This window comes from Tursiops truncatus, chromosome 5, assembly GCF_011762595.2.
Source record: "Tursiops truncatus isolate mTurTru1 chromosome 5, mTurTru1.mat.Y, whole genome shotgun sequence".
NCBI lineage: Eukaryota > Metazoa > Chordata > Mammalia > Artiodactyla > Delphinidae > Tursiops > Tursiops truncatus.
Window position 1 is genome coordinate 105,862,890 of NC_047038.1, and position 27,202 is coordinate 105,890,091.

At 42.0% G+C, this 27,202-nt stretch overlaps 1 protein-coding gene across 6 annotated transcripts in view; it reads right to left on the reverse strand.

The window, feature by feature from the left end:
• Positions 1-27,202, reverse strand: part of TRIM2 (tripartite motif containing 2) — a 119,986-nt gene that overhangs the window by 26,592 nt on the left and 66,192 nt on the right. For 5 of the 6 annotated variants that reach the window (XM_073805485.1, XM_033857260.2, XM_004312110.4 and 2 more), the window contains 4 exons: positions 24,670-24,907; positions 13,414-13,565; positions 11,815-11,995; positions 10,287-11,010 (listed from right to left, as the gene is read on the reverse strand). In XM_073805485.1, coding sequence (XP_073661586.1) covers positions 10,287-11,010; positions 11,815-11,995; positions 13,414-13,565; positions 24,670-24,907 — 1,295 coding nt within the window. Of the gene's footprint in view, positions 1-10,286; positions 11,011-11,814; positions 11,996-13,413; positions 13,566-17,978; positions 17,989-18,480; positions 18,495-19,582; positions 19,585-19,697; positions 19,771-24,669; positions 24,908-27,202 lie in introns of all 6 variants that reach the window. The other variant, XM_033857263.2, reaches the window with a different exon arrangement.

A 27,202-nucleotide genomic window follows, 5' to 3' on the forward strand; every position in this document is an offset into this window, starting at 1 on the left:
TCTACATTGCAGAGGACCACACTGCTGGCAGGAGGTTTTCCAACCCCCTCCAAGCTCCAGGCTGATGCGTTGGCCCCCCTGTTATTCTTGGTCTCAAGTTAACTAGAGCTTGAGTCTGCTGCCCCACGTGTAAATAAAAAAATCACAGGGTTGGAGGCACATCTGTTAGTCCCAGATTGCTTACATACTTTTGAAAGAGCTAGATGCAACAGGCATTGCCACTTAAATTTTATATTTGTTTTAAAAAATCTTTCTCTTTTAGCCACAGGGCCCGGTTTCCAAATAGCTGGGGTTGGCATTTTCGTAACAACACTTGATTCTTATGAGCATCTTTTGTCCTGTCAGAGCTATTGATCATCATTTTTCTTTTTTTTCACAAAAAACTCTATTTGTGTTTTTTTAAGTACAGCAGGAACATAGTGTTACTCCTAAGGATTAAAGGAAATCCACCAGCATACTCTTGAGGGACAATTAATGCTGACTATTTTTACTAGCAATTAAACTAGAAAAATCTTAATGTTGAGTAATGATGCAGAACTACAGCATAGTATCATTACACTGAAATGCCCGAAGTCCAAGTGTTTGTAAAGTGTCTTGGGAGCAAAATAAAAGTGTCTTGCGACCAAAATAAAATAACAGAAATTGCAGAAGTTAGAAATAATTTGGGGTCATGCATCCCTCTTCAAAATATTTAGTAAATACTATTTAGTCTATAGAAAATTTCCCCACCCTCCACAAAGTATTCTAAATAATAAAAACTAGTTCTTTCGTAACAAATATAAGTGTAACATAAAACATATACAGTAGTTATAAAATCTTTTCCTGTCTACTCTGATGTAAAAGATTTCACTTGATGGTTAGATTTTGGCTAGTAAAATGAGTAATGTGAGTTTTACAAGTAATTATAAACAATTTGACAACAATTCCACAAGATAATTACACTTGTTTTCCCCAGACTTCCCAGATTTTAAACTAGCCTATGAAGCACAGAATGAATTTTCAAACCAACAGCTTCTTATCTGTGCTCCTGCCCTTGCCTCCAGGAAGATGACAGAGATAAGGTAATAAGTCCCTGGATTGAAATAGGGGAGCAATAACTGCAAATTTCCTCTCACCCCCACTCCAACTTAGTAAGAAAATTAATGCTAAATGAAACTAGATACTTAGAATGGGATAATGCAAGAGGATGAAATTGAGCCAAACATAGGGTCTAACACGGGATCTTTAACCAAGTACATGTTAACGTATGTTTGCTGAATGAATGGGTCCCTAAATGAATTATTAATGACTGAGTAAATTACAACCCACATTACATCATGGGAAAAGGAAGTGTTCAGTAATATTTACAGCACTTTCATATACATTCTCTTGTGCACTCCCTATAACAATCCCAAGAGTTAGCAGGATAAATATTATCATTCCATTTTATAGATGAGAAATTGCAGCTAGGTATATCACAAAGGTAGGGAAGAAACAGAGCAAAGAATAAAACCTGGTTCTCCCGACCCTTTATATATTTTTTAAATACACACATTGCTTCTAATTGGACCTTAGGATATCAGGTTTCTGAGGTGAGGATAATTACCCTTTGGGTTCACATGGATCATGCTCTCTCCATTAAATCTTTCAGAAAACTCCATTTTAACTGGTTCACTGTCTCCCTCACTAAACTATGAGCTCCCTGGGGGACGAGGCAAGATCTGTCCCGTTCTCTGTTGCATCCTACAACACAGCGGAGTGCCTGACACTCATAACATTGGCATCATTTTACATTTGAAATCCAAGAGGAGTTTCCAAGGATGAGATTCTCAAGGGGTGGGGACAGGGTTCCTATAATGACCTCAGATGCCAAATTAGCATGCTCTCCCTTCCTTTTAGGCAGGGAAGGTGATGGTTTGCAGAGATGAGGCAGGGAAGAGGGGCGTAAAATATCACACCTTCCTGTAAAGCCTCTGAACTCATGCCAAGTGATTTTACACATCCATTTGATATGACAAGAGAGCACACTGATCTAGAGTACAAATGAGCGGTTCATTCAACACATCCCAAGAATTCATTAAGGTATGGTGGATGAATTGCATAATTTGAAACAATTCATCTGTAATTCTTTCACTCCCTCCCACCTCTTCAGGCTTCCCCGTTGTTCAATGATTTTTTTAGTAGCTGACAAAACCAGCTCATGGCTTCTAGTCAGCAAACTCTGACAGTGCAGGGAAAAATAATCCCCGCGTTTCAAGGAATCAACACATGCTCTAAGCCACTTCCCTACACTCCTTCAGGACTGTTTTGCAATTCAATATTAGAGTAAGACAACAGCTCATTCACAGTGGGCATGCATTATGTTTTCAGGTGTGGGAGATGTCATATATCTTAACTTTGGAAAACCACAGTAGTTAAAGGACATTTTAGATGAAGAGGAATCGTCGTGCAATTAAAAAGGCAGGGGCATCAGAGTTACAGGTGGCTTGGGTTCCTTCCTGGGCTCTCCTGAGCCTCCATTCCTTCAAAGCTAAGGATGATTATATGTTGTCCTGGTAATTTGGCTCTTGAGGGGCAGGGGCTGTAGGGCTGGGGGAGGAGTTCTGATTTGTAGCATTGGTCCGTTTCTATTGTGTAAATACTACCATCACAGCTGATTTCAATGAATTCAGTAAAGATGCAGATACAAAATTAACATACAAAGTTCAGTAGCGTTTCTATACACTAACAATGAATTTTCTGAAAAAGAAACAAAGATGTTGATCTCCCTGATAATAGCATCAAAAACAATAAAATACTTAAGAATAAATTTAACCAAGGAGTTTGTGAAAGATCTCTACTCTGAAAACTACAAGATATTGAAAGAAATTGAAAAAGACACAAATAAGTGGAAAGGTATTCTGTGTTCATGGACTGGAAGAATTAATATTGTTAAAATGTTAATACTACCAAAAGTCATCTATAGATTCAATGAAATTCCTATCAAGATTCCAATGGCAATCTTTACAGAAGTAGAAATAACATTCCTAAAATTTATATGGAACCACAAAAGACTCTGAACAGCCAAAGAAATTCTGAGAAAGAACAAAGCAGGGAGGCATCACACTCCCTGATTTCAAGCTATAATATAAGGCTATAGTAATCAAAACAGTATGGTACTGGCATAAAAACAAACAGACCCATGGAACAGAATCAAGAGCCAAGAAAATTACCCAAATATATACAGTCAACAAATATTTTGACAAGGGAGCCAAGAATACTCAAGAGAGAAAAAACTTCGTGCTAGAATAGAATATTCATATAAAAGAACGAAACTGGGGGCTTCCCTGGTGGCGCAGTGGTTGAGAGTCCACCTGCCAATGCAGGGGACATGGATTCGTGTCCCAGTCCGGGAAGATCCCACATGCCTCAGAGCAGCTAGGCCCGTGAGCCATGGCCGCTGAGCTTGTGTGTCCGGAGCTTGTGCTCTGCAATGGGAGAGGCCACAACAGTGAGAGGCCCACGTACTGCAAAAAAAAAAAAAAAAAAGAACGAAACTGGACCCCTGTCTTACACTATTGACAAAAATTAACTTGAAATGGATTAAATATAAGACCTGAAACCAGGTCTAATTTCTTCCTGGAAGAAAACAGGAATAGAGTTCCCTGACTCAAGCTTTGGTAACGATTTTTTGGATATGACACCTAAAGCACAAGCAAGGAAAGCAAAAATAAACAGGTGAAACTATACCAAACTAAAACATTTCTGTCAATGAGCAAAATAAACTATCAATAATGTGAAAAGGACTTCCCTGGTGGCGCAGTGGTTAAGAATCCGCCTGGCAATGCAGGGGACATGGGTTCGATCCCTGGTCCAGGAAGATCCCACATGCCGTGGAGCAACTAAGCCCGTGCACCACAACTACTGAGCCCGCGCACTACAGCCCACGAGCCACAACCACTGAAGCCCATGCGCCCCAGAGCTCACAAGCCACAGCTACTGAAGCCCATGTGCCTAGATCCCGTGCTCCAAACAAGAGACGCTACCGCAACGAGAAGCCTGCACACCGCAACAAAGAGTAGTCCCAGCTCACCGCAACTAGAGAAAGCCCGCGCGCAGCAACGAAGACCCAATGCAGCCAAAAGTAAAATAAAATAAATTTATAAAAATAATGTGAAAAGACAACCTACAGGATGGGCAAAAATATTTGCACACCATATATCTGATAAGGGGTTAATATCTAAAATACATAAAGAACTCATACAATTCAGTAGCAGAAAACTAAATAACCCAATTAAAAAATGGGAAAAGGACCAGAATAGACATTTTTCCAAAGAAGATTCACCAAAGGCCACATGAAAAGATGCTCAACGTCACTAGTCATTAGGGAAATGCAAATTAAAAACACAACAAGATACCACCTCATGCCTGTGAGAATGGTCATCAACAAAAAGACAAGAGATAAAAAATGCTGGCATGGATGTGGACTGTTGGTCCTTGTGCACTGTTGGTGGGATGGTAAATTGGTACAGCTGCTATGGAAAACAGTATAAAGTACCTTTGAAAATTAAAAATAGAGCTACCATATGATCCAGCTATTCCACTTCTGGGTATTTTTGCATAGGAAACAAAAACCCTAACTCGAGAAGATACATGCACCCACATGTTCACAGAAGCACTATGTACAACAGCCAAGACATGGAAGCAACCTAAGTGTCCATCGATGGATGAATGCATAAAGAAGTTGTGGGCCGTGTGTGTGTGTGCGTGTATGAACATTATTCAACCATAACAGGGAGAAAAATCCTACCGTTTGCAACAACATGGGTGGACCTTGAATGTATTATGCTAAGTGAAATAAGTCAGACAGAAAATGACAAATACTGTATGATCTCACTTATATGTGGAGTCTTAAAAAAAACCAAACTCAGAAAAGAGATCAGACTTGGGGTTCAGAGGTGGAGGGTTGGAGAGGAGCAACTGGAGGTGAAGTAACTTCCCCAACTGCATGGGTAGGAAAGTGGCAGTGCTGGGGCTGGAACCCAAGGCTGCGTAGCCTCCGAGGCCACAGCTTTAACCATTCACGCTTCTACCTCACGCCCCTACATCACTCAAGTCAAACAGCTGGAAGTTCAATTTGGTCCTCAAGTCCTGCGCTCTCCCTCCTAAGCGTGTTATCAATCTGCCACGTCCTCTCTACTCCAGCGCATCACTCTTAGTTCTGGCACTTGTAACAGCTCACATGGACTACTGCAACAGGAAGCAGCTCCCTGCTTCCCGGGGCACACTGTCAGTAGATCCCCTATAATGTCCCCAGCCTCTTTAAAAATCAGTGTCTCAGCAAGTCACTACATTACATTACACTGTTCAGTGCCTCCCCATCACCCACATGGTTCTCAAACCTCAGCGTGCAGAAGCATCGTGGAGCTGGTAGAATGCAGATTCCTGGTCCCTCTCCCAGAGATTCTGATTCTGTAAATGCAGTACGGAATTCAGGAATTCTCATTTTTACCAAGTACCCCAAGGAATTCAAGTGCTTTATGGGAAACACAGGTATACAGAACAAAGTCTCAGCTCCTTTGCAAGGAAACAGAACCTCTTCTCTGCTATCTTACTTCGTTTAACACTCCAGGCGATGGAATCATTTACAGTTCCTCGAAACTACTTAGTTTCTCATCTTCTTTCCCTTCATCTAAACCTCCCTTTTCCTCCTTTCATCTGACAGACTCTTTCTCTTTCAAGGCCAGCTTTGGTTTAGATATCATCTCTAGATCCTTCCTTAACTCCCTGCTGCTTGCCAGCCTCATCCCCCACCCCACCCCAGCCTCTGAAGGTACGCGTACTGAAGGTACCACATTTGTCACACGCCTGTCCCCTTCCAGACTATGGCCTCCTCTAGGTCAGGGTCAGAATCTCACCCCTCCCTTTATACCAGGACCCAGCCACGTATGAGGCACATAGTAGGAGCTCAAACAGCAGGGGCCCATCTAACTACAGGGCTGGATAATCAGGGAGGAAGGTGAAAACGTGAGTCAAAATTACCCCTGGAAATCCTTTATATCGCACAGAAAGTGATGGTTCCCTTTCACAAATACACAAAATTAACACACGTTATTTAAGGTTGTTAAATGAATCCTGATACATATTTTATGAAAACTATGTAGCTTACGACATGAAATCAGGGCCTCAAGAAGCTCAGTATGTGGGACCAGTTGAGGGAACAGCAGAACCCCAGTTGCCAGCTTATGTGTGTAGCTGGATTTGAATGAATTCTGACTTCAGTACATGCAGAGGGGGAACTGTTCTAATCATGAATGTTCCAGTATCATGGAACAATCACCTAACAACCTGACTGTACAGTACAGACAAGCTTAGAGTCCTAAAACAAAGCTATAACTGTAAAAGAAAGTTGAACTCTTCTAATTATTTATATAAACTCTCCCCATATGTAGCCAACAGTATAGATTTTGAAAAGACAGGTTCTTAGAAGGCCAGTACTGTTTGTCTAATACTGCCTAGCACAGTCCTGTGCATGGGAATACATGTGATGATTGCCCTTGAGCTTGGTGCTTTGTTGCCTGGTTTGTGTGTCCCTGGGCTTCAAAACTAGAATCTGACAGTGGTGAGCAGGAAGTTAAATCATGCAGTAAGTCATGACTTGATTCGATTCAAATAGGCAAAGTACTTAGGCAAAGTGCTCTTGTGGGTTGGGGATTATAAATGATTAAAGATGTCATCTTTGACCTCAAGTAATGCGTAATATCATCAGGAAATAAGACGTCAGCAGAAATAATAATCCACCACAGTGGATTCTAAAATACAAGGTGAGACTTGAGGGAAGGATAGAATTGGGGAAAGAATTCATGGATGGAGGTACCCAGGTGTGAAAGCATAGAGGGTGTTCAAGGAGCTGTGGACTCCAACACTCACCTGTCCAGCTCCTCTCCCCAGTGCCCCCGCCACTTTCCACCCCTCCGATCTTTGTTCCCCCTGCATCTTCTCATGGATGTGTCCCCCCTAAAACATTAATCACGTTCACTCCTCTTCCCCTTGCCTTTGTCCTCCACACTGGTAGCTTGCCCAGGATGCCATTTCAACTTGGATAAGTTGTATTGGTCCTTCACGTCTGGTTTAAATTCCTTCTCCTAATCCATGCTATTAGTATTGTGGCCTCTCCCATTGCGGAGCACAGGCTCCGGACGTGCAGGCACAGCGGCCATGGCTCACGGGCCTAGCCGCTCCACGGCATGTGGGATCTTCCCAGACTGGGGCACGAACCCGTGTCCCCTGCATCAGCAGGCAGGCTCTCAACCTCTGCGCCACCAGGGAAGCCCTGGAGTTAAGATCTTTAAAGGTGATTGACTTAAAATGAGGCCATTAGGGTGAGGTCCTAACCCAATATGACTGGTGTCTTTCTAAGAAGAGGAAGAAACACCAGGGGTGTGCGTGCACAGAGGGACAACCATGAGAGGACAAAGCAGCCAGGAGGCGGCCGTCTCCTAGTCAAGAAGAGAGGCCTCCCAAGAAACCAACCTTGCCGCCACCTTGAGCTTGGACTTCCAGCCTCCAGAACTGTGAGAAAATAAATTTCTGTTGTTTAAATCAGCCAGTCTGTGGTATTTTGTTATGGCAGCTCCAGCATTAATAAACCTGGACCTAGTGCTGTATGCCAGGTACTGTTCTAAGCATTTTACAAATGCTTCAACATTTAAACACCTTCCCACCAGTGCCAGTGAATCACTACAGCTGCATTTCTCAATGGGTAGGAGGGGAGAAGAGTGTATCCCCTTCCCTGTAGGGTGGGTGCTGGGCATTCAGAATAAATATAGTTGGGGGAAAAACACCCTAAGAGATATATCTCTTTTCTCAGGTGAGAATCACAGGTGGAAGGGTGATGATTGATAATTATAACAATAGTAAAATGATTGCCACCATTAACTGAGCAGTTACTGTACATAGGCAAGTACCAGCCGTATTATAAGAATTCCTTCTCATTCCACCCCCCCAGCAACCTTAAGAGTTAGGTAATATTTCATTCCCTTTATTTTACAGAGGAAGAAACCAGGTTAAGAAGGGGCAAGCCAGTTGTCAGCCGGCAAGGAGAATCAGAATCAGATCCAGATCTGGGCCTTTGCAGACTGCCTGCACACTGCACAGACTACCTGCACGCTCTGCACACTGCCTGGGAAGTGGACTGGGGTCCCGTGGCTGGGGGAGAGGAGACTCTAAATGCGAGACAGAATTTGTTCTTAATGCAGATCAATGGGGAGCAGCAAGGTCAATTGTTTTAGAAGAAAAGGCAGCAAGGAACACCTAACAGCCCTAATAGCATGTGCAAAAACAATCATTCTCTTTATTTAGCTCCTCCTACATGCCAGGCATGAAGCTTGGAACTGAGTCCTGAGATGCTGATATTTTTATCTTTTCTTTTTATGGACATGGAAACTGAAGGCCAGGGAAACTGAGAGACCTGGCCAAGGTTGAAATAAGTGGTAGAACCGGAGTGGCAGGCCTGGGAGGCTCCAATCCTGCGCCTGTCCTGGCCCACCCACTCTGCTTTGGCAGGTGTCTCAATGGCTTCTGTACCCACACTGCGTAAATAGGCAGTGAATGCACGAGGGCCTCCATGCCCTGAGTGAAGAGTTTCCTTACCATATCATGGTCTTTACCAAGATTCATCCTAAAGAATAATAAATAATATAGAATACTAAATAATAAAGAGAAATGAATAATAATGGAGTAGCTTTTGCCCAAGAATGCTCCAAGGAGCCTTATTTTCCCAAGATGTTCCATGGCAAAAATTCTATGGTCAGACAAGTTTGGAAGTGCTGCCTGTTATCCCTCCACTGCCTTTGAGACTGCCAGTGTGGCAGTAAAAACACAAACAAAAGACTGTGCACATCAACAGATTCTAAAGGTACTACAGTAAAAAAAAAAAAAATCTGATTCCTTCACTTAAGCTAAGCTTTCCCCAATCTTTCTGAACCACAGAATTGTTTTTCTACATGTGTCAGTGAACATACCTCACAGCCTCCTTTTAGGTATACCGCATTGTAGGACTGAAGAAGCAGAAAGAGAAGCAGGCTGGAGCCACTTTTGGATATGGTAGCTAACATGCAGACTTTTTTCTTAAGAATGATCAAATTGTGGGGACCTCCCTGGCGGTCCAGTGGTTAAGACTCCATGCTTCCACTGCAGGGGGCATGAGTTCGATCCCTGATCAGGGAACTAAGATCCCACATGCCGTGTGGGACAGCCAAAAAATAAATAAGTTTTAAAAAAGAATTATCAAATTGTTGGCTGTTTACGTTTAGTTTGCTTTCTATTGAGAAAATAAACAGCTTCAAAACATCTGACACAATAAATCTGACAAGGGAAGGGCTATTTGCATCCCCAAATCTCGTGGCTCATCCTAAACCTTCTTGCTTCCGTTCCGCCCCAACCCCATTCCATTCTCCAGGTTTCCACCCACCCCTTCCTCTTCGGGGCTGCTCTCCAGCTACAGGCAGGCGACTGGACATGACAACTTGCAATGCACCATGTCCCTCACCCCCCATCCTTACAATGAGGAAGCAGTGACAGGAAGGCATCAGACCCTCTGCCCACAGTTATAGCCCACGCTGGCAGATTCCAGAGACATGCGTGAACTTATGTGGTAGAAGTATCTCTCTGCCTTGGGGTTAGGCAGGAGTACTCTAGACATTCCCACAGGGGGGCGGAGGGGAAGGTTGCCAACAGTTCCTTTAAAATGTCCAGATTATGTACACAGTGCTATATTTAAAATAGCACAGGGAACTCTACTCAGTATTAGGTAACAACCTAAATGGGAAAAGAAATTGAAAAACAATATATACATGTATATGTATAACTTTGCTGTACACTTGAAACTAACACAACATTGTTAATCACCTATGCTCCAATATAAAATAAAAAGTAAAAAAAATAAAACCTGCTACCCAAAAAAAAGTCCAGATTATGAGTGCTGTGATTTTTCTAATTCTCTTTTTGCTTATTTTCAGTTTCTAATTTTCCATAATGAATGTGCAGCACTTGTGTGTTAAGGAGGAGGAGGCAGAGGGGGGAAGAACGGGAGAGAGGCGGGGGTGGGGGGGAGGGAGAAGGAAGGAGGGAGGGATGAGGGAGGAGGAGGGGAAAATAAATCATAAAATCTCCGGAGAAGGAGACTGCATGAGCTCACCTAATAAAATACACGCGTATCTCGTCAGCCTTAGTTGTGACCTGCAAAGCTGCAATTTGCAACACTTTCCCAGTCACCCCTTAACCAAAGCAAAGCTCAGAATTCAGGTGCAGCGCCGCCTCCCCCTTACCCACGCGGAAGATCAGATCGTCTTCGATGGGATTCTCTTTTCGTTTCCCGGTGCTGTACATGCTAGCGGGTCTCTTCACAGCCTTCTGCTTCACATGGCCGCTCCCCGGGGACTTTACGCGCCTCTTCACGCCCTCGGTGGTGGGGGACACGTCCGCCGACCGGATCACCTTCAGCTTAAACGGGCTGCCGCGGATGTGCTGGTCGTAGAGCCGCAGGGACAGGGTGAAGTCGCCCTCTTTCTGTACTGTGTACAGGAACTCGTACGTGCCGTTCTTGTTGTCCAGGATCTCCCCGTCCGCCACGCTGCCGTCGGGCGTGCTCAGCTCCGCCGTGATGTAGGCGTTGCCCGTTTTGCACAGCTCGCCGTCTTTGTCCTTGGTTGTTATGGTAACGGACATGGGCTGCCCGATAATGGTCTGCCGCAGCCCCTCGCCCGTGGCCACCGTCTCGGAGGCGACGGCGTTGGTGGTTAAAATCGTCCCGAGGTTGTGGATGGACTTCTTGAGCCCCTCGGTCTCCACGATGAAGTCCAGCTGGTCGTTTTCTCGCGGGTGCAGCGGAAAATCCTGGTCCGCCAGTTCGTTCAGCTTCTCGCTCATCTGCTTCTTCACAAGCAGCACCTCCGTCTCCGTGCCATGGTTGAGGGCCTGCGCCGTGAAGCTGCTGCAGCTCTTGATACTCTCCTGCCCCTCAAGCAGAGTATCCAGCTGCGACTGGAGGACCTGCGGGGAAACCAAGCCGGGTGAGCTCTTCCCAGGGCGCCCGGGCCCGCACCTGCCCGCGCTCTTGGCCCCCGGCAGGGGGTGTTCGTTTTAACCCAGGGAACCTCGTTCTCACGCTGAATCCTAAATCGCCTTACCAGTCCCTTCGCTTTCCCTTCCTCCTCGCCTGTCTCTCCCACACACATATTTATGGGGTCATGTGTCTTGGATAGGCGCAAGCAGAAACGTCACCGACAGCTTGGCAACCAGATTGCTACGCCTGACATCTGAAATTTTATTCATTATTCAGTATCTTTGTCTAATGTCCAAAGCTTCCCTGTCACCACCTAAAGGAACAGAAACCAGACAAACGAAAACTCCACACCTGAATATCGGAAGCTTTCATCCCTGGTTTTGTGATGGGATGTGCAGAGTTAAACAAAGGCTGAAAGGATTCACTCTGAAGTTGACTAACAGGTTGGTGTGGGTGAGAGAGCAATTAAGAGACGATTAGACATTATAATTAAGGAAGGAAAACAATCCAGTTTAACCCTAAATCCTGAAAGCATTACTTTATATTCAACTTTGCCTTGTGTCAAGTTATCAAGTGGTACTTAAGGCCACAGAATCATAGTTCTGCTGAAAACAGGAAGGAAGAAATAGCTGGATAAGCCACTAGATAAAAACTACTGTTTAATGAACAACAGTGACACTTAACCCATTTGAGTCTCCTTTACCGCTGGTAGAACACAGTAAGCTAGCGCCAGGGAGGCCCCCGATAGTGCACCTCTCACGGGATGTCTGTAGGAAAGGGTGGAGTCTTACTTTGTGTTTGAGACCATAGTTGACTTCCAGCTCCATAAGCAGCACGCTCTTGCGCACATTTAAAGTCTTCTGGAGTTCATCAAAGGTAGAATGGATGTCATCCACAATGCTGGCCTTTTGGTCGGTTAACTGATGGATGATTTCTGAGATGAACTGAAGAGCAGAATCTATTTCTGGGAGCCTGGAAGACAGTTATCAGAGGTCGTTATTATAATAAGATCCACACGGAAATGGTAAAAAAAAAAAAAAAAAAACTATCCAAACACTATATTTTGTCAAGAAACATCTTCTGTGCCTTTCATCATCTTTAAAAAGTAATAACTGAAGAACAGAGTGAATAAGACATGACATAATTACTGCCTTTGAGAGAAGAGATTTTGAGGGTCCACATCTATTTCAATCTACCTCAATCATTTAATTTTAAAAATTGATGGTACAAAGCCTCGAAGCTCTCAGAACCCCATGGCTTTTTCTCACACTCTAAATCAGCTGTTCTCTACAATGGATAAACAACAAGGTCCTACTGTAGAGCACAGAGAACTATATTCAATATCCTGTGATAAACCACAATGGAAAGGAATTTTTTTAAAAAATGTATATATATATATATATATATATATATGTATAACTGAATCACTTCACTGTACAGCAGTAATTAACACAATATTGTAAATTAACTATACTTCAATAAAAATATAAGAAGAAAAAGAAAAAACATAAATCAGGCGTTCTCTAACTTGACATATTGATATTTTGGGCCAGATAATTCTTTGTTGCAGGCGGCTGTCCTGTGAATTGTAGGATGTTTAACAGCATCCTTTCCTCTACCCCTCCCCCACACACAGCTGTGACACCAGATTGTCTCCAGGCATTGCCAAATGTCCCTTGGGGGGTATCATCGCCCTTGGTTGAGGACCACTGGTCTAAATATATAGCTGTATCTTTTTACCCAATCACATGAAAAACTTATCCAAACTCAGAGTTTCCTGGGAATTTCTTGCAAGTTTCCAAGTTCTTTTAATTAGTATAGAATAGCCACACTTTTCTCACTTCAACTTTTGGTAAAGATATTTATTTTCATTTTGCTGTTTATTTCCTCTCTTTGGTCTTTCTCATGCACCACACAGCTACTCTGTTTCTTCATTTCCATGCCAAATAAAGAGCCTGGAAGCAGGGAAGGAGAAGGAAAATTGAGCACTTGCTGCTCAGGACCATTTTGCTGGGCTCAGATAGAGATGAGCCAGTCACAGTCGGCACAGTGGCTTCTAAGTGTGTCAAGAACAGTAGCTAAGAAAGGCTCTTCAGGCAGCCTGGTTTCAGGCACAAATTTCAGAGATATCCTGAGAGTGTATTTTCCTCGAGTATATTTTGTTCATTTAATCATACTAAGGTACTAAAAGGAAAACCACCACTCATAACAAAAGGGGGTTGGAATTTTACCAAGGGGCAGGGGATGGCCCTCATCACTCACTAGTTTATGACTACAGCCCTATGATCAAAGGACAGTTTATTTAGGTGACACGAATCTTCTATCCCCCTGGGACACGAGACCCTGAGGCCACAGGCGGCCCGTCAGGAGCCAGGCAGAGGTATGCACACCTTTTGTTGACAGCGTCCAGCTGGACCTGGAGTGAGGCCTTGTGCTGCTCCACCACGTCCTTGAGGGGGACTGTGGGGTGTTCCGCATGCTCCCCCTCCGTGCACTCCCGACACATGGCAGTCTCGCAGGACTGGCAGTAAAAGTCCATCACCTGCGGGTGACACAAGAGCAATTCCAGGTTTGGTGCCATGACTGAGTGCTGACCACGCACTAAGCCTTCACTTGCACTCTCTCAGTTAATTCTCATAGCCTCCCCAGGATGTGGGCAGTATTATATCCAGTTTCACAGGAGAAAAGGAAAGATAAACGTTTATGTTCCAGGTCTCGAACAGAGGTGGATCGGACTCCAAAGCTGTTGCTATGGCCACAGAACCAGCTTTTCTTGGCCACTCCCCTAAGACAGAACAGTATAGGGCTTTGGTACTCAAACTTTTTGGTCTCAGGACCCCTTTCCACTCTTTATACATGATTGAGGATTCCAAATGCTTTGTGTTTATATGAGTTATATCTATAGCTATTTATTAGGTTAAAAATGGAAACTGAGAAACATTCAAAATATTGATTAATTTATCAAAAGCAAAAATAAATGTTAACATTAATAATATATGAAAAGTATATTTTGCAAAACAAAAATTTTGTGAGGAGAATGGCATTGCTTTTCATATTTGTAAATCTCTTCAGTGTCTGGCTTCATAGAAGACAGCTGGATTCTCATATCTGCTGCTGCATTCAATCTGTTTTGCTAGCACATATAGTAGAGTCTCTGGAAAATGCCACTGAATACTCTTGAGAGGTTGAGAGTGAAAAAGGTAAATAGGGCTTCCCTGGTGGCGCAGTCGTTGAGAGTCCGCCTGCCGATGTAGGGGACGTGGGTTCGTGCCCCGGTCCAGGAAGATCCCACATGCCGCGGAGCGGCTGGGTCCATGAGCCATGGCCACTGAGCCTGTGCGTCCAGAGCCTGTGTGTCCGGAGCCTGTGCTCCACAACGGGAGAGGCCACAACAGTAAGAGGCCCGCGCAAAAAAAAAAAAAAAAAGGTAAATAATGTTTTAGTATTATCATAAATATAGTTTTGACCTTGTGGGTCCCCTGAAAGGGTCTGGAGACCCATGAGAGTTCCTGGATTGCACCTTGAGAACGGCTACTCTTTGGATAAGAGATGAGCTGGATGCAACAGTTTGCATCCTGGCTCCACCACTTACGTGACCTCACCGTGTCTCAATTTTCGCTTTGGCAAATGGAGACAGTCATGTAACGTACTAATCTACTTCACAGGGCTGCTATGAGGATTTGGTAGATTAATATGCACAAAGAACTCAGATGATGCCTGGCATTGGCACGTAGTAAGTTCTTAATAAGTAGTAGCAGTGATGATGGCGCTGATGATATCATTTGCTTACCTGAAAATAAAACCACCTTACCCTGACTGTGGTGAACTCTCGGTATCAATATAACATAAAGCCTGAAGGTTAGTTTCCTTGTGAAGGCATTCCCCTTATTCTCTCATCTGGAAATAACTTCTTCCAATATTGAATTCCCAAAGCACTTGGGGCGGGGGGAATCTTTTTCTTGAAGTATAACACACATACAGAAAATGGCATAAATCCTAACACAGATTGATGGATTTTCATAAAGTGAATGCACCCACTAAAGCAATTTTATTCATACCCCTTTTATGAAATATTTATAAGATTTTAAGTTACTGAGTACTGAAACTCTCTCACCCAGAGCCTAGATAATTCCCTGCACATAGTACATCTATAATAACATTGCTGAATGTGTGAACTCTATGCTGTTTATAAGAGACTCACATTAGGTTGAAAGTAAAAAGATGTAAAAAGATATTCCACGCAAAGAGTAACCAAAAGAGAGCTGGAGTAGCTATTCTAATATTAGACAAAACAGGCTTTAAGACAGAAGTTGTTATAACAGACAGACAAGGACATTATCAACTATACTTCAATTAAAAAAAGGACATTATATAATAATAAAATGGTAAAGCCATCATTTATTAATACATATGCAACCAACAACAGAGTCCCACTATATATGAAGCAAAAACTGACAGAATTGAAGGGAGAAATGGAGAGTTCAATAATAATAGTTGGAGATTTCAATATTCCACTTTCAATAATGATATAACGATTAGACAGAAGATCAGTAAAGAAATAGAGAACTTGAACAACATTATAAACCAACCAGGCCTAACACACACATGTGGAACACTCTGTTCAATAACAGAAGACACATTTTTGTCAAGTACACACGCAACATCTTCCAGAAGAAACCATACATTAGGTCACAAAAGTCTCAATAAATTTAAAAAGACTGAAGTCATATAAAGTATCTTCTCTGGCTACAGTAGAATGAAATTAGAAATCAATAACATAAGGAAATCTGGAAAATTAACAAATATGTGGAAATTAAATAACACAAACATAATGAGTCAAAGAAGAAATTACAAGGGAAAGTACAAAATGTTTTGTTTTGTTTTGCTTTGTTTTTGCGTTACGTGGGCCTCTCACTGTTGTGGCCTCTCCCGCTGCGGAGCACAGGCTCCGGACGCAAGGCTCTGCACGCACAGGCTCAGCGGCCATGGCTCACGGGCCCAGCCGCTCTGCGGCATGTGGGATCTTCCCGGACCGGGGCACGAACCCGTGTGCCCTGCATCAGCAGGCAGACTCTCAACCACTGCGCCACCAGGGAGTCCCCAAAATATTTTGAGATGAATAGAAACACAACATATCAAAACTTATGACAGTGCTCAGAGCAAAATTTATAGCTGTAAATGTCTACATTAAAAAGAAGATCTCAAATCAATAACCTAGGCTTCCACCTTAGAGAACTAGAAAAAGAGGAACAAATTAAACACAAAGCAAGCGGAAGAAAGGAAATAAAGATTAGTGTGGAGATCAATAAAATGGAGAATAGAAAAACAATAGAGAGAATCAATGAGCCAAAAGTTGGTTCTTTGTAAGAATCAACAAAATTGACAAACAGAATACTATGGACTGTTGTATGTCAATAAATCAAATAACCTAGATAAAATGGATAAATTCCTAGAAACACACAAACTACCAAAACTAACTCAGAGAAGAAATAGAACATATGAATAGACCTACAATAAGTAAAGAGATCAATCAATATTCAAAATACCTCCAACAAAGAAAAGTCCAGGGCGAGATGGCTTCACTGGTGAATTCTACCAAACATTTCAAGAAGAATTAACACCAATCCCCAAACTCTTCAAAATTAGAAGAGAAGGGAACATTTCCTAATTCATTAGGCCAGTAATATACTGACACCAAAGTCAAAGTCATCACACAAGAAAAGAAAATTAAAGACTAATAATCCCTATGAATATAGGTGCAAAAATCCTTAACAAAATACTAGTAAACTGAACCCACCTGCACATTAAAAAGATTAAACACCATGACCACGTGGGATTTGTTCCAGGAATGCAAGGGTAGTCCACATACAATAATCAATATATGTAATACACCACGCTAATAAGATGAAGGGGAAGAATCCCACATGATCAGATCAGTAAATACAGAAATAGGATTTGACAATACCCAACACCCTTTCATGATAAAAAACAAAACAAAAAACACATCAAATTAGAAATAGAAGGAAAATTCCTCTACTTGAAAAACGGCATCTGCAAAAACCCCACAGCTTATTTAATGGTGACTCCCTCCTAAGATCAGGAATATGACAAGGATGTCCACTTTTGCCACTTCTATTCAACAATGTTCTGGAAGTTTTAGCCAGAGCATATAGGCAAGAAAAATAAAATGCATCCAAACTGGAAAAGAAGAAGAATTTCTCTATTCAGAGATGACTTATATATGGAAAATCCCAAAGAACGTACACATGTGCACGTGCACACACACACACACACTATCAGAACTAACAAATGAATTCAACAAAGCTTTAGGATACAATATCAACAAACAAAAATCAGTTGTATTTCTATACACTAGCAATGAACAATCCAAAAATGAAATTAAGAAAATTCCATTTATAATAGCATCCAAAAGAATATAAAATACTTAAAGAATAAATTTAACAGAGAAGGTACAAGACTCGTACACTGAAAGCTACAAAATATTGTTGAAAGAAATTAAAGAATACCTAAATAATGGAAATACATGGAAAGATATCCCATGCTCATGAACTGGAAGACTTAATATTGTTAAGAGGGCAATATTCCCAAATTGATCTACAGATTCAATGAAATATCTATCAAAACTCCAACTTCTTTTTTCACAGAAGTGAACAAGCTGTTCCTAAAATTTATATAAAATTACACTGGTACCCTGAATAGCCAAAACAACTTTCAAAAGAAGAACAAAATTGGAAGCCTCACACTTCCCTATTTCAAAACTTACTACCAAGCTAGAGTAATAAAAATTGTGCGTTACCAGCATAAGGATAGGCATATAGATCAATAGAATAGAATTGAGAGTCCAGAAATAAAACCATACATTTATGGTCAACTGATTCTTGAAAAGTGTGCCAGGACCACTCAATGGGGGAAAAGAGTCTTTTCCACAAGGGACGTCAAGACCACTGGATATCTATGTGTAAAAGAATGAAGTTGAAACCTTACCTCACTCCATATACAAAAATTAACTGAAAATAGATTAACAACCTAAATGTAAGAGCTAAAACTATAAAAATCCTAGAAAAAAACAAAGGGTTAAATTTTCATGACCTTGGACTTGGCAATAGATTCCTAGATATGATGCCAAAAACACAAGCAAAAAAAGAAAAAGTAGATAAATTGGACTTCATCAAATTAAAAACTTGTCTATCAAAGGGCAGTACCAGGAAAGTAAAAAGAATGGGAAAAATATTTCCTAGTTATATATCCGACAACGATGTAGTATCCAGAACATACAAAGAACCCCTGCAACTCAAGAACCCAATTCAAAAATTGTCAAAGGAATTAAATAGACATTTCTTCAAAAAGGGTAAACAAATGGCCAATTTTCACAGGAAAATAACATCATTAGTCACTAGGAAAATGCAAATCAAAACGGCAGTGAGACACCACTTCACACCAGCTTGGAGGGCTAGACTCAAAAAATCAGATAACAAGTGTTGGTGAGAATGTGAAAAAATCAGAACTCTCATACTTTGCTGGTGGGAATGTAAAATGGTGTAATTCTATGAAAACAGTTGGCGGTTCCTCAAAGGTTAAACATTACCATATGACCCAGCAATTCAACTCTCCTAGGTATCTACCCAAGAGAACTGAAAACGTATGTCCACACAAAAACTGTACATGAATGTTCATAGCAGCATTATTTATAATAGCCCAAAAGTGGAAACAACCCAAATATCCATCAACTCATGAATGGATAAACAAATTATGGTATAATATTTAGCCATACAAGAGGAATGAAGTTCTGATATACACTGCAATATAGATGAACCTTGAAAATATTATGCTACGTGATAGAAGCCAGACTCAAAAGGCCACATATTGTAGAATTCCATTTATATCAAATGTCCACAATGGACAAATCCTCAGAAACAGAAAGCAGGCTGGTGGGTGCCAGGGGTTGGGGTGTCGGGGAGGGGATGAGGAATGGCTGCTTAACAGGTATGGAGTTTCTTTGGGGGATAATGAAAAACTTCTGGAATTAGGTAGTGGTGATGTTTGGACAACCTTTTAAATATGCTAAAAGCCATTGAATTGTACACTTTAAAGGGGTTAAAATGTTGAGTTTTACGTTAAGTGATTTTAACCTCCATTTTAAGAAACTGATTGCATCTTTGAAGAGATAGCAACAGACCTGGGTAGTTGTCCCTGGTTCTGTATCTTGCGTGTTTCTTGGGAAGTAAAGGCCCTGAAATCATTTTGAAGCGTCTACAACTAGTCATTCTCTAATGCTTGTGCTCAGGTTCTGACAGCTTTGACTCAAGCTGAGACTTCATTGTGGGAGGTGAGCAACTCAGTTGAACTCATCCATCTTGGGTGAGAGGACACTGGTGCTCCCAAGGGTGGGTGGGCCAGAGCCCAGGATGAGCTTGTTGTTGTTGACAGGTAGTCACCATTTGTGTTCATTAGAAGAGGAGATGGCAGGACCATATGCATAATAACGTGCTGAAAAGGATGGTCAGGGCCTTGCAGCCACCACCACCACCACCCACCCACCCCTGGCCAGGATTCTGGAAGTGGGGGCTGATTAGTGGCAGGGCATTCTTAATGAGGATCTCTCCTTTGCACCTCTTAACATGCTTGTTAGAAAGGCACCTAAGCCAGCAACAACAGGGCTTAAGGATCATTTGTGTTCTGGGACTTTGAGGCATGAGCTCAAATGTCTGCTTAAGTGCAAAGAACCTCTTAAATCACTAACCATTATTCCCATTTTTCTTTGTATTTGAACAATGCATCCATGGCAGTTTAATTAGAAGACAGATAGTGTCACAGCACTTAAAGTAAATGACAGGCGTTCATCCACATGTGCTAATCAGCACCAGGCAGTTTATGAGGGCAACATCCTGCTTCATTGTTAATTACCCGATTTTATTGAATCATTTGAATTGTTTTTAAAGATTTACCCATGGCAATTAACTGCAGCCATTTATCTGTAATATTGCATGCATTTGCCTTGAATATGCAGAACTCCTACAATCTATGGTGGAACAATAGAATGATTCAAGACACGCAGTAAATTTCCCAAGGCCTCTTGCTAGTTTATACGTTTTATGATTCCAAAGACTCATAATGACCCAGCATAGAAAAAGTGCTCAAAACACACTTTAAATAGCTTCATTCACCTCCAGGAGGATCCAATTCTTTAGAGTTAACTTTTAATGTGATTTGATGTGATATGTTTGGTAGAGAAACAGGGAACGTTTCAACCTAAAGGCTTCTTTACCTTTGCTGGAATTAGCATCTCTGTGACTGTTTCTCCTTAGCAGCCTATGGCATCCAAGGGTCTCTATTCCTCAGGCATTCTCAGGAAATACATCTTTAGGAATCCTTTGTGAAGCTTAACATTTATTTTCTCCTATGATTATTAACTGTTTATAGATCTCCTGTGAAATTTTCAAGTTCTAGGCTCATTTTCTTTTGTGATATCCAGTATTTTTCTTAGTAAGTAAGTGCTCTTACACGGTAAAATTTTGCTGGGGTATTTTATTTTATTTATTTATTTATTTAAAAAAATATTTATTTATTTTGGCTGCGCCGTGTCTTCCTTGAAGCACGCGGGATCTTCTTTGCGGAATGCGGACTCTTAGTTTCGGTATTCACAGGGGATCTAGTTTCCCGATCAGGGATCGAACCCGGGTCCCCTACATTGGGAGAGCGAAGTCCCACCCACTGGACCACCAAGGAAGTCCCCGCTCAGGTATTTTAAATAAGAATTTTACAGCTACTTTCATAAACTGAATGATTCATAGTTTTCTTCTTGTTCTGTCTTCACTAGATTTTGGTGTCAGAGTTAATGAGTATATCATAGGTGAATTTGGTAGCTTCCTATCTTTTCTTATGATCCAGAAGTATAAATACTATGAATCATATCTGTTTTATACAGGTTTGAAGGCATTCAGTTTTAAATGAACTTTCACCAGTTTTCTTCAAGATTATAGGTCTATTTGGGTTTTCTTGATCATTTGTAGTTTCCTAGATAATCATCCACTTCATTCAAATTTTCACTATATTAGCCTTTAGCACAGAGAATTGATCTACTAATTTTAAAATCTTCTTTTTATCTATACAGATATCTCTTTATTCGTCCCAATTTGATTTATTTATATTTACCCTTTGGTGCTTTATCAGATGTCAGATTATTTCATTAATTAAAAAAAATTCAGCTCTTGGATTTATTCATCAACACAATTGTTTCATTATGTTCAAACTCTCCAAGGTTATCTTTACTATTTTCTTTTTTTCGTGTGCCATATATTTATTTTAATGATCTTTTCCTAACTTCTTGAAATGAACTCTTTTTAAATAAAATACTTAAACATATGAAATTTCCTGAGTATAGATAATGACTTTATCTTATACATTTAATAGATAAAGCTTACACTTTCAACATTTTGTAAATAGTCCAATTTTGCTATTTTTTCTTTGATTAAATAATTATAAACTTTTAAAAAAGATTTGGGGTTTCTTCTGTAACATATGTTACTAGTGTAATTTTATTGCATTGTGGTGCAGGAACTTGGTCTACACAATGGAAAAATACAGTGATTTTTTAAAAATTACCTATTATATGATCAATTTGAATGGCTCAAATTCTCACAATCTTAATAGCTTAGTTGAACTGATTTTAGTATACGCCTTTTTATTAGTGGGAGGCAGATTCTCAAGTGAAAGAATACTCTTTTCTCTGAAATTCATCCTTCCTTCTCCAAGTCCATTGATGCTTTTCTTGTTCTACCCCTTATCATCTCGCATTTGGACAACTCAATACTAAACTCAATTGGTGGTGCAGCCTCCAGTCTCTGCTACGCTATTCCTCCACAATGCCATTAACATACCCACCTCCTGTTTAAAAGGTTTTAATGCTCCTCCACTGCTTATGGAATTTAGGTCAAACCTTTCCTCGATGACATTCTTAGCTCGTCACAATTTCTCCCCTCTATCTTTCTAGACTCATCCTGTATTCTCCAGCCCACCTATGCTCCCATCACCACTGGGGCATCTCCATGCTCTAGCTGTGCTGAGCTGCAAGCTCATTCCTGAATTCCACGACACTCTTGCCTTTACTTATTGATGTAATCTTTTCAGTTGCCATTATTTCTCATTCCACACGATTGTCCTTTACACCCCAAATTTGGACCAGTGTCTATAGTAGATCTCCTAAAGTTTCTAAAACTTTACTCCCCTATCAAGTCAGATGTCCAGAGAGCCCTACCTGGACTACTCTTGAAGGGGACTCAGGTACCTGATGGAAATGCCTTCCCAGACTAGTATTTAGAATGTGAGCCCCAGAGGGAGACAGCCTTAGCATTCACTAAGAGCCAGTGTGAGAAGCGGTCATAAGAGGGCACGCTTTAAAGTTCCTTTTGCAAAACTTACATGGTAACTCTCCCTTGGAGTACAGTGTGCAGAAAATCTACAGTTATCAATAGCCTGGTGTGCTTTCGATTAAATAATTAAGGATATGTAATCCACGATGTCTCTCTTGTTTTGGCTAGCAAAACGCTCAGGATGCTATTTCCTCCTGGTCTAGCTTTCATGATGTGTCAACTAGCTGTGTTACTTAAACCGTTCAAGTCTCAGTTTCTTTATCTATAAAATGAAGGTAACCAGTACCAATTTACACAGAGTGGTGTGTGAGAAGCCTAGCATGGTGTCTGGCCATTTGTTTAAAAATATGTACTACTGACTTCTGAGAGACTGAATATAAAAATGCACACGGACCATACAAAAATAAAACTCTGACCCACAACTTGCCCAAGAAACCAACCCCCTTATCCACAATGAAACAAACCAGGAAGCCGGCCTGCTATAAGTCAGGCTGCAATCTCTGTTAACAATCCAAAAAGCTAAACAATAACTTCTGTACCAATTGACCCCAAATGGCTAGGACTTGATAATTAACAGCTTCTATAATTTTTGTCCCTCTTCCGACTTAGGACCAACCAGAGAAAGCCAAATCTGCACCCCTAAGGAGTCACGTAGGATGTCCCCCTTCTAATTAGTTGGCCCCCAGCTTCCCCATGCCAACCACTCCCAATCAGGGCACAGCTGAAGCCTCCCCTTTTTTCCACTACAGAGCTTTCCCAGCTCCTCTGCCTGACTTTGAGTCTCTGACAAAACACAAGTGATGGTCTGACTCCTTGTTACAGCAAGTGCTGAGTAAATAGCCTTTGCTATTCCTCATTTGGTTGGTCTCTGTTTATATGTACACTTCCATGTGTAAGATGCTGTGCTGAGTGCTAGGGGTATAATGATGGAACATGGTCCCTCCCTCTTGGAGCTCACTTTCTACAAGGAAATCCAGCAGATACACAGCTGGAGGCAGGCAGAACACGGCAAATGTCATGAAGGGAATGAAGACATGGTATGATGGTGGGAAACCGGGTGTCAGAGGCGTTCTGCCCTAGAGAGTGAGCTAGAGAGGACTGCCTGGTGTAGAAATTTGAGCTGAGACATGGAGAATGAGAATGAGCTGGCCACATAAATAGGGAACGAAGAGCGTTCCAGGCATGAGGAACAGACAGCAGCCAGGGCGCAAGGTGGGAAACCACTTGGCAAGTTCGAGGAGGCCAGTGAGGCTGCAGCACAGTGGGTCTATGAGAGGTAGACCGACAGTTATTAGTTACGGCTAATAATTATTGCTTTGCCCTAGGAACCTCATGTTACTTCAGTGGTTTGATTATAGCAGTTTCAAACACTTTTGAAGTGGCCACTACATAAAGAAAAAAATGAAATAAGCCATTAATTAGAAATCATGTTAATAGTTAATATTTATAGAGAGCTTACAGTATGCTTTCTATGACTAAAATATTTAATTCTCAAAAAAATCCTGTAGGGGAGACTGTTATTACTTTCTTTCTGCAGATGAGGAAGTGAGACAGAGAATGTAGTACATTTCCCAAAGCTGACACAGGAAATGAGTTTGAGGAGCAGGATTTGAATCAGGCAGTCTGACTCCAAAGCTGGCAGTGAGCTGCTATGCAATGCTGCCTCTTCAGGCTACAGAGCTGCTGTGAATCCATCGTTTGATGGTACACACCGGTCCTCCCGAGTGTATGATGGTTACTGTGTTTGCTGGCAGCAGGAAGTATGTTTGGGATCTACAGGCTATATAATCTCTGATCAGGGATTCACATAACTTCAGAGTATTTATGATTAAGGAATAGGGTCTAATGGAGCATGAGGAAAATTTCCCTCACAAGAAAAATAAAACACTGTAAATAACATTTTAATAATCATTCTCACTTTGCAGAACTTATCTACTATTAAATCTTTCTCCATAATTTATTACACAGATGTTTGTGGGTCAAAGTATGCCCAGCTTACAAACAGTTGTCGGTTTGCTCTCCTGGGGAAACCAATTTGTGCTAAGTCGGCACAATGAAGACTGATCTTATTATTTAAATAAATTGAGTCAGAGAAAGGAAGCAGGCAAAATAGTCTGAGGACAGGTAAAAAGTGTTTTCAATCACTCATTTTCCAGGTGGAGTTCTGTTTCAGTGTATATACCCTCTGATTGACCAAAGCCTCCCCAAATCAAGCAGCCCCTCGGCCCAGGCAGTGCCTGCAATCCGCTCACTTACATTCCCATCGTGGTTTGGGCAAGAGAGAGGCTTCCCCGCAGCCACAGCGGTGACTGTCTCCAGGATGGAGGACTCCTCAGCATTGCTGCCTGGAGTTCGCTGCAGCACGTCCATCAGGTTTGTGATGAAGAAGTTGTTCTGGAGCGCGGCCACCCCCTTCTCGGGCAGGATGGAGGTCTGGCGGCACACGGGGCAGGAGAGGGTTAGACTGTGGGCGGGAATGTAGTTCTGCAGGCACCTGTCGCAGAAACAGAAGCGGGGCGGTCAGCACAGTGGGGCTCCTGCAGGGGCTACCAGACAGGTTCTCGGTGACTACAGGGCTACTTTGCATAACTTCCGTTGTGGTCTCCTTCACTAGGAAAAGATTAGTTCTGAAGTCAACAGGTCACCTCACATTGCACCAGTCAACTGATCAGATAATCTCATTGACTTTGGTACTGTTTCCTCGAGCTTTGCCACACAGGCAAAGTGTGGTCCACAGGTGCGCATCACTGGCCTCAACGGGGAGCTTGGAAGAAACGCAGACTCGCAGGACCCACTCCAGGCCTGATGAATCAGATTCCCAGGCGATGTGTATGCACATTTAAGATTGAGAAGCACTGATACCTAGTAGGGCGTTCACGAATTTGTGGACTTTTACACAAATTGGAAGAAACATGTCACAACTTTTCTGTTAGCGCTGAAACTCTTTTTACATACAAAATCATAAGCAGATTTCAGATGTTAAAAACACACCGAAGTGGAAATGTTTGTTTGAAACAGGGACGGGACACCCAGAGTCCCACCAACACCATCTCTTCTTAAGAGCCTCTCCTTAGGAGCCATCAACTTAATTCATTTAATTAGCGAAATGTATGGCTGATACAGTTGACCCTTGCACAACGTGCGAGTTAGGGGCGCCGACCCTTGGTGCAGTGGAAAATCCGAAGATCCCCGTGTAACTCAGAGCCAGCCCTCCAATTACCCAGTTCCTCCACATCCGGGGTTCTACACCTGCAGATTCAACCAACCGCAGATCTTGTCATCCTGTAAAACTGACTACTGAAAAGAATCCGCATATGAGTAAACCCATGCAGTTCAAACCTACGGGGGTCAACTTTACTTCCAGTAATCCTGTGATCACTTTTAAATGTATGAGTAAAGACAGGCAGAGAGAGGGTAAGTTACTTGCCCAAGGAACTTAGGCCGTCAGAGGCAGAGTGGTTGCTCAAACGCAGGCAATTTGGCACCAGAATCTAAGCTTGACATCACTACAACGTTTCCCAGTTTCTCCAACGAATTTGAAAACCTCTGATTTCGCCCCATTTCTCTTATTTTGCAGATGGGGAAACTGACATCAAGGAGGTTAAATGACCTTCCCTATGTCACACAGTAGATCGCACTGAATCAATACCAGAGAGGAAACAGCTTTTGCTAAGGTCACTCACTAGCAACATCTAAATCTAATACACATTTTTTGATTCTGTCATTCGTCAAGCTTGAGCACTGCCTCCCCACCCCTCCTTTTTATGAAACTTTATCTTTCCTTGGTTTCTGATACCACACTCACCTCGTTCTCCTTCTGCCTGCTCTCTTTTCTACTGAGTCAATATAGTTTGGAGTTAATCAAGGCTTATCGTAAGCCCTCTTCTTTCCCTGGGGTATTATAATGCACGATAAGCATAACACTCTCATATTTATGTTTCTTCCCACGGATGCCTCCTCTGAGCCCCATAACTGTACACCAACTGCTCTCTTGACATCTCCTCTTAGAGGTCTCACAGGTCCTAAAACTCAACATGTTCAAAACCAAACCCACGATATTCCCGCACGCTGTGTCCACCCATCAGTGAACTGTACCTCCATCCCTTCATCTAAGCAAACCAGAAGTATGAGTCATTCTAAAAACAGTAATTCCCATACTGGTCTTCACTGTCCACATGCAACCCATCACCAAAGCCTGGAAATTCCTCAGTATGGTTCCAGCCTCCCCAGGTCTCTTCATCTGTATGAAGACACCCTTGCTTAGATGTCTGCGGTCGCCCTGCCCCTGGTATAATGCCATCCACCTTGTAGCCCCCTCACCCTTCTCCATACTGCAACCAGAGTGACCTTTCCCAAATGCAAAGCCGACCACTTAAATCTCCTCCCCCTCACATCTAAGATGAAACCCTTCCATGGCTTCCATTGTTCTTACAATGAAGACAAGAATCCACGTGTGGTAATACGGATTACCCACCTATATGATCTGGACCTATTTATTTTCTGTCTTTTCCCCTCATCTGCTGCACATTTGGGCCTATCTATGTTCTTCCAAAGTGTTATATTCCCTTTCACTCTATACTTTTGCACATACCTGAAATTCTTTTCTTCTGCTCACTCCCCTTTGCTAAATTAATTTTTCCTCCTCCTTGGGATTTCTGCCTATTCATCACTTCTGCAGGGAAGCCTTCCCCGATTAGAGCAAATTCCCCTATTACATGGTTGCCTGTGTACTTCTGGTATATGGCCCTTGTCACTGGTTTAATCTCATTAATCTGAGTGAGCAGGTGTT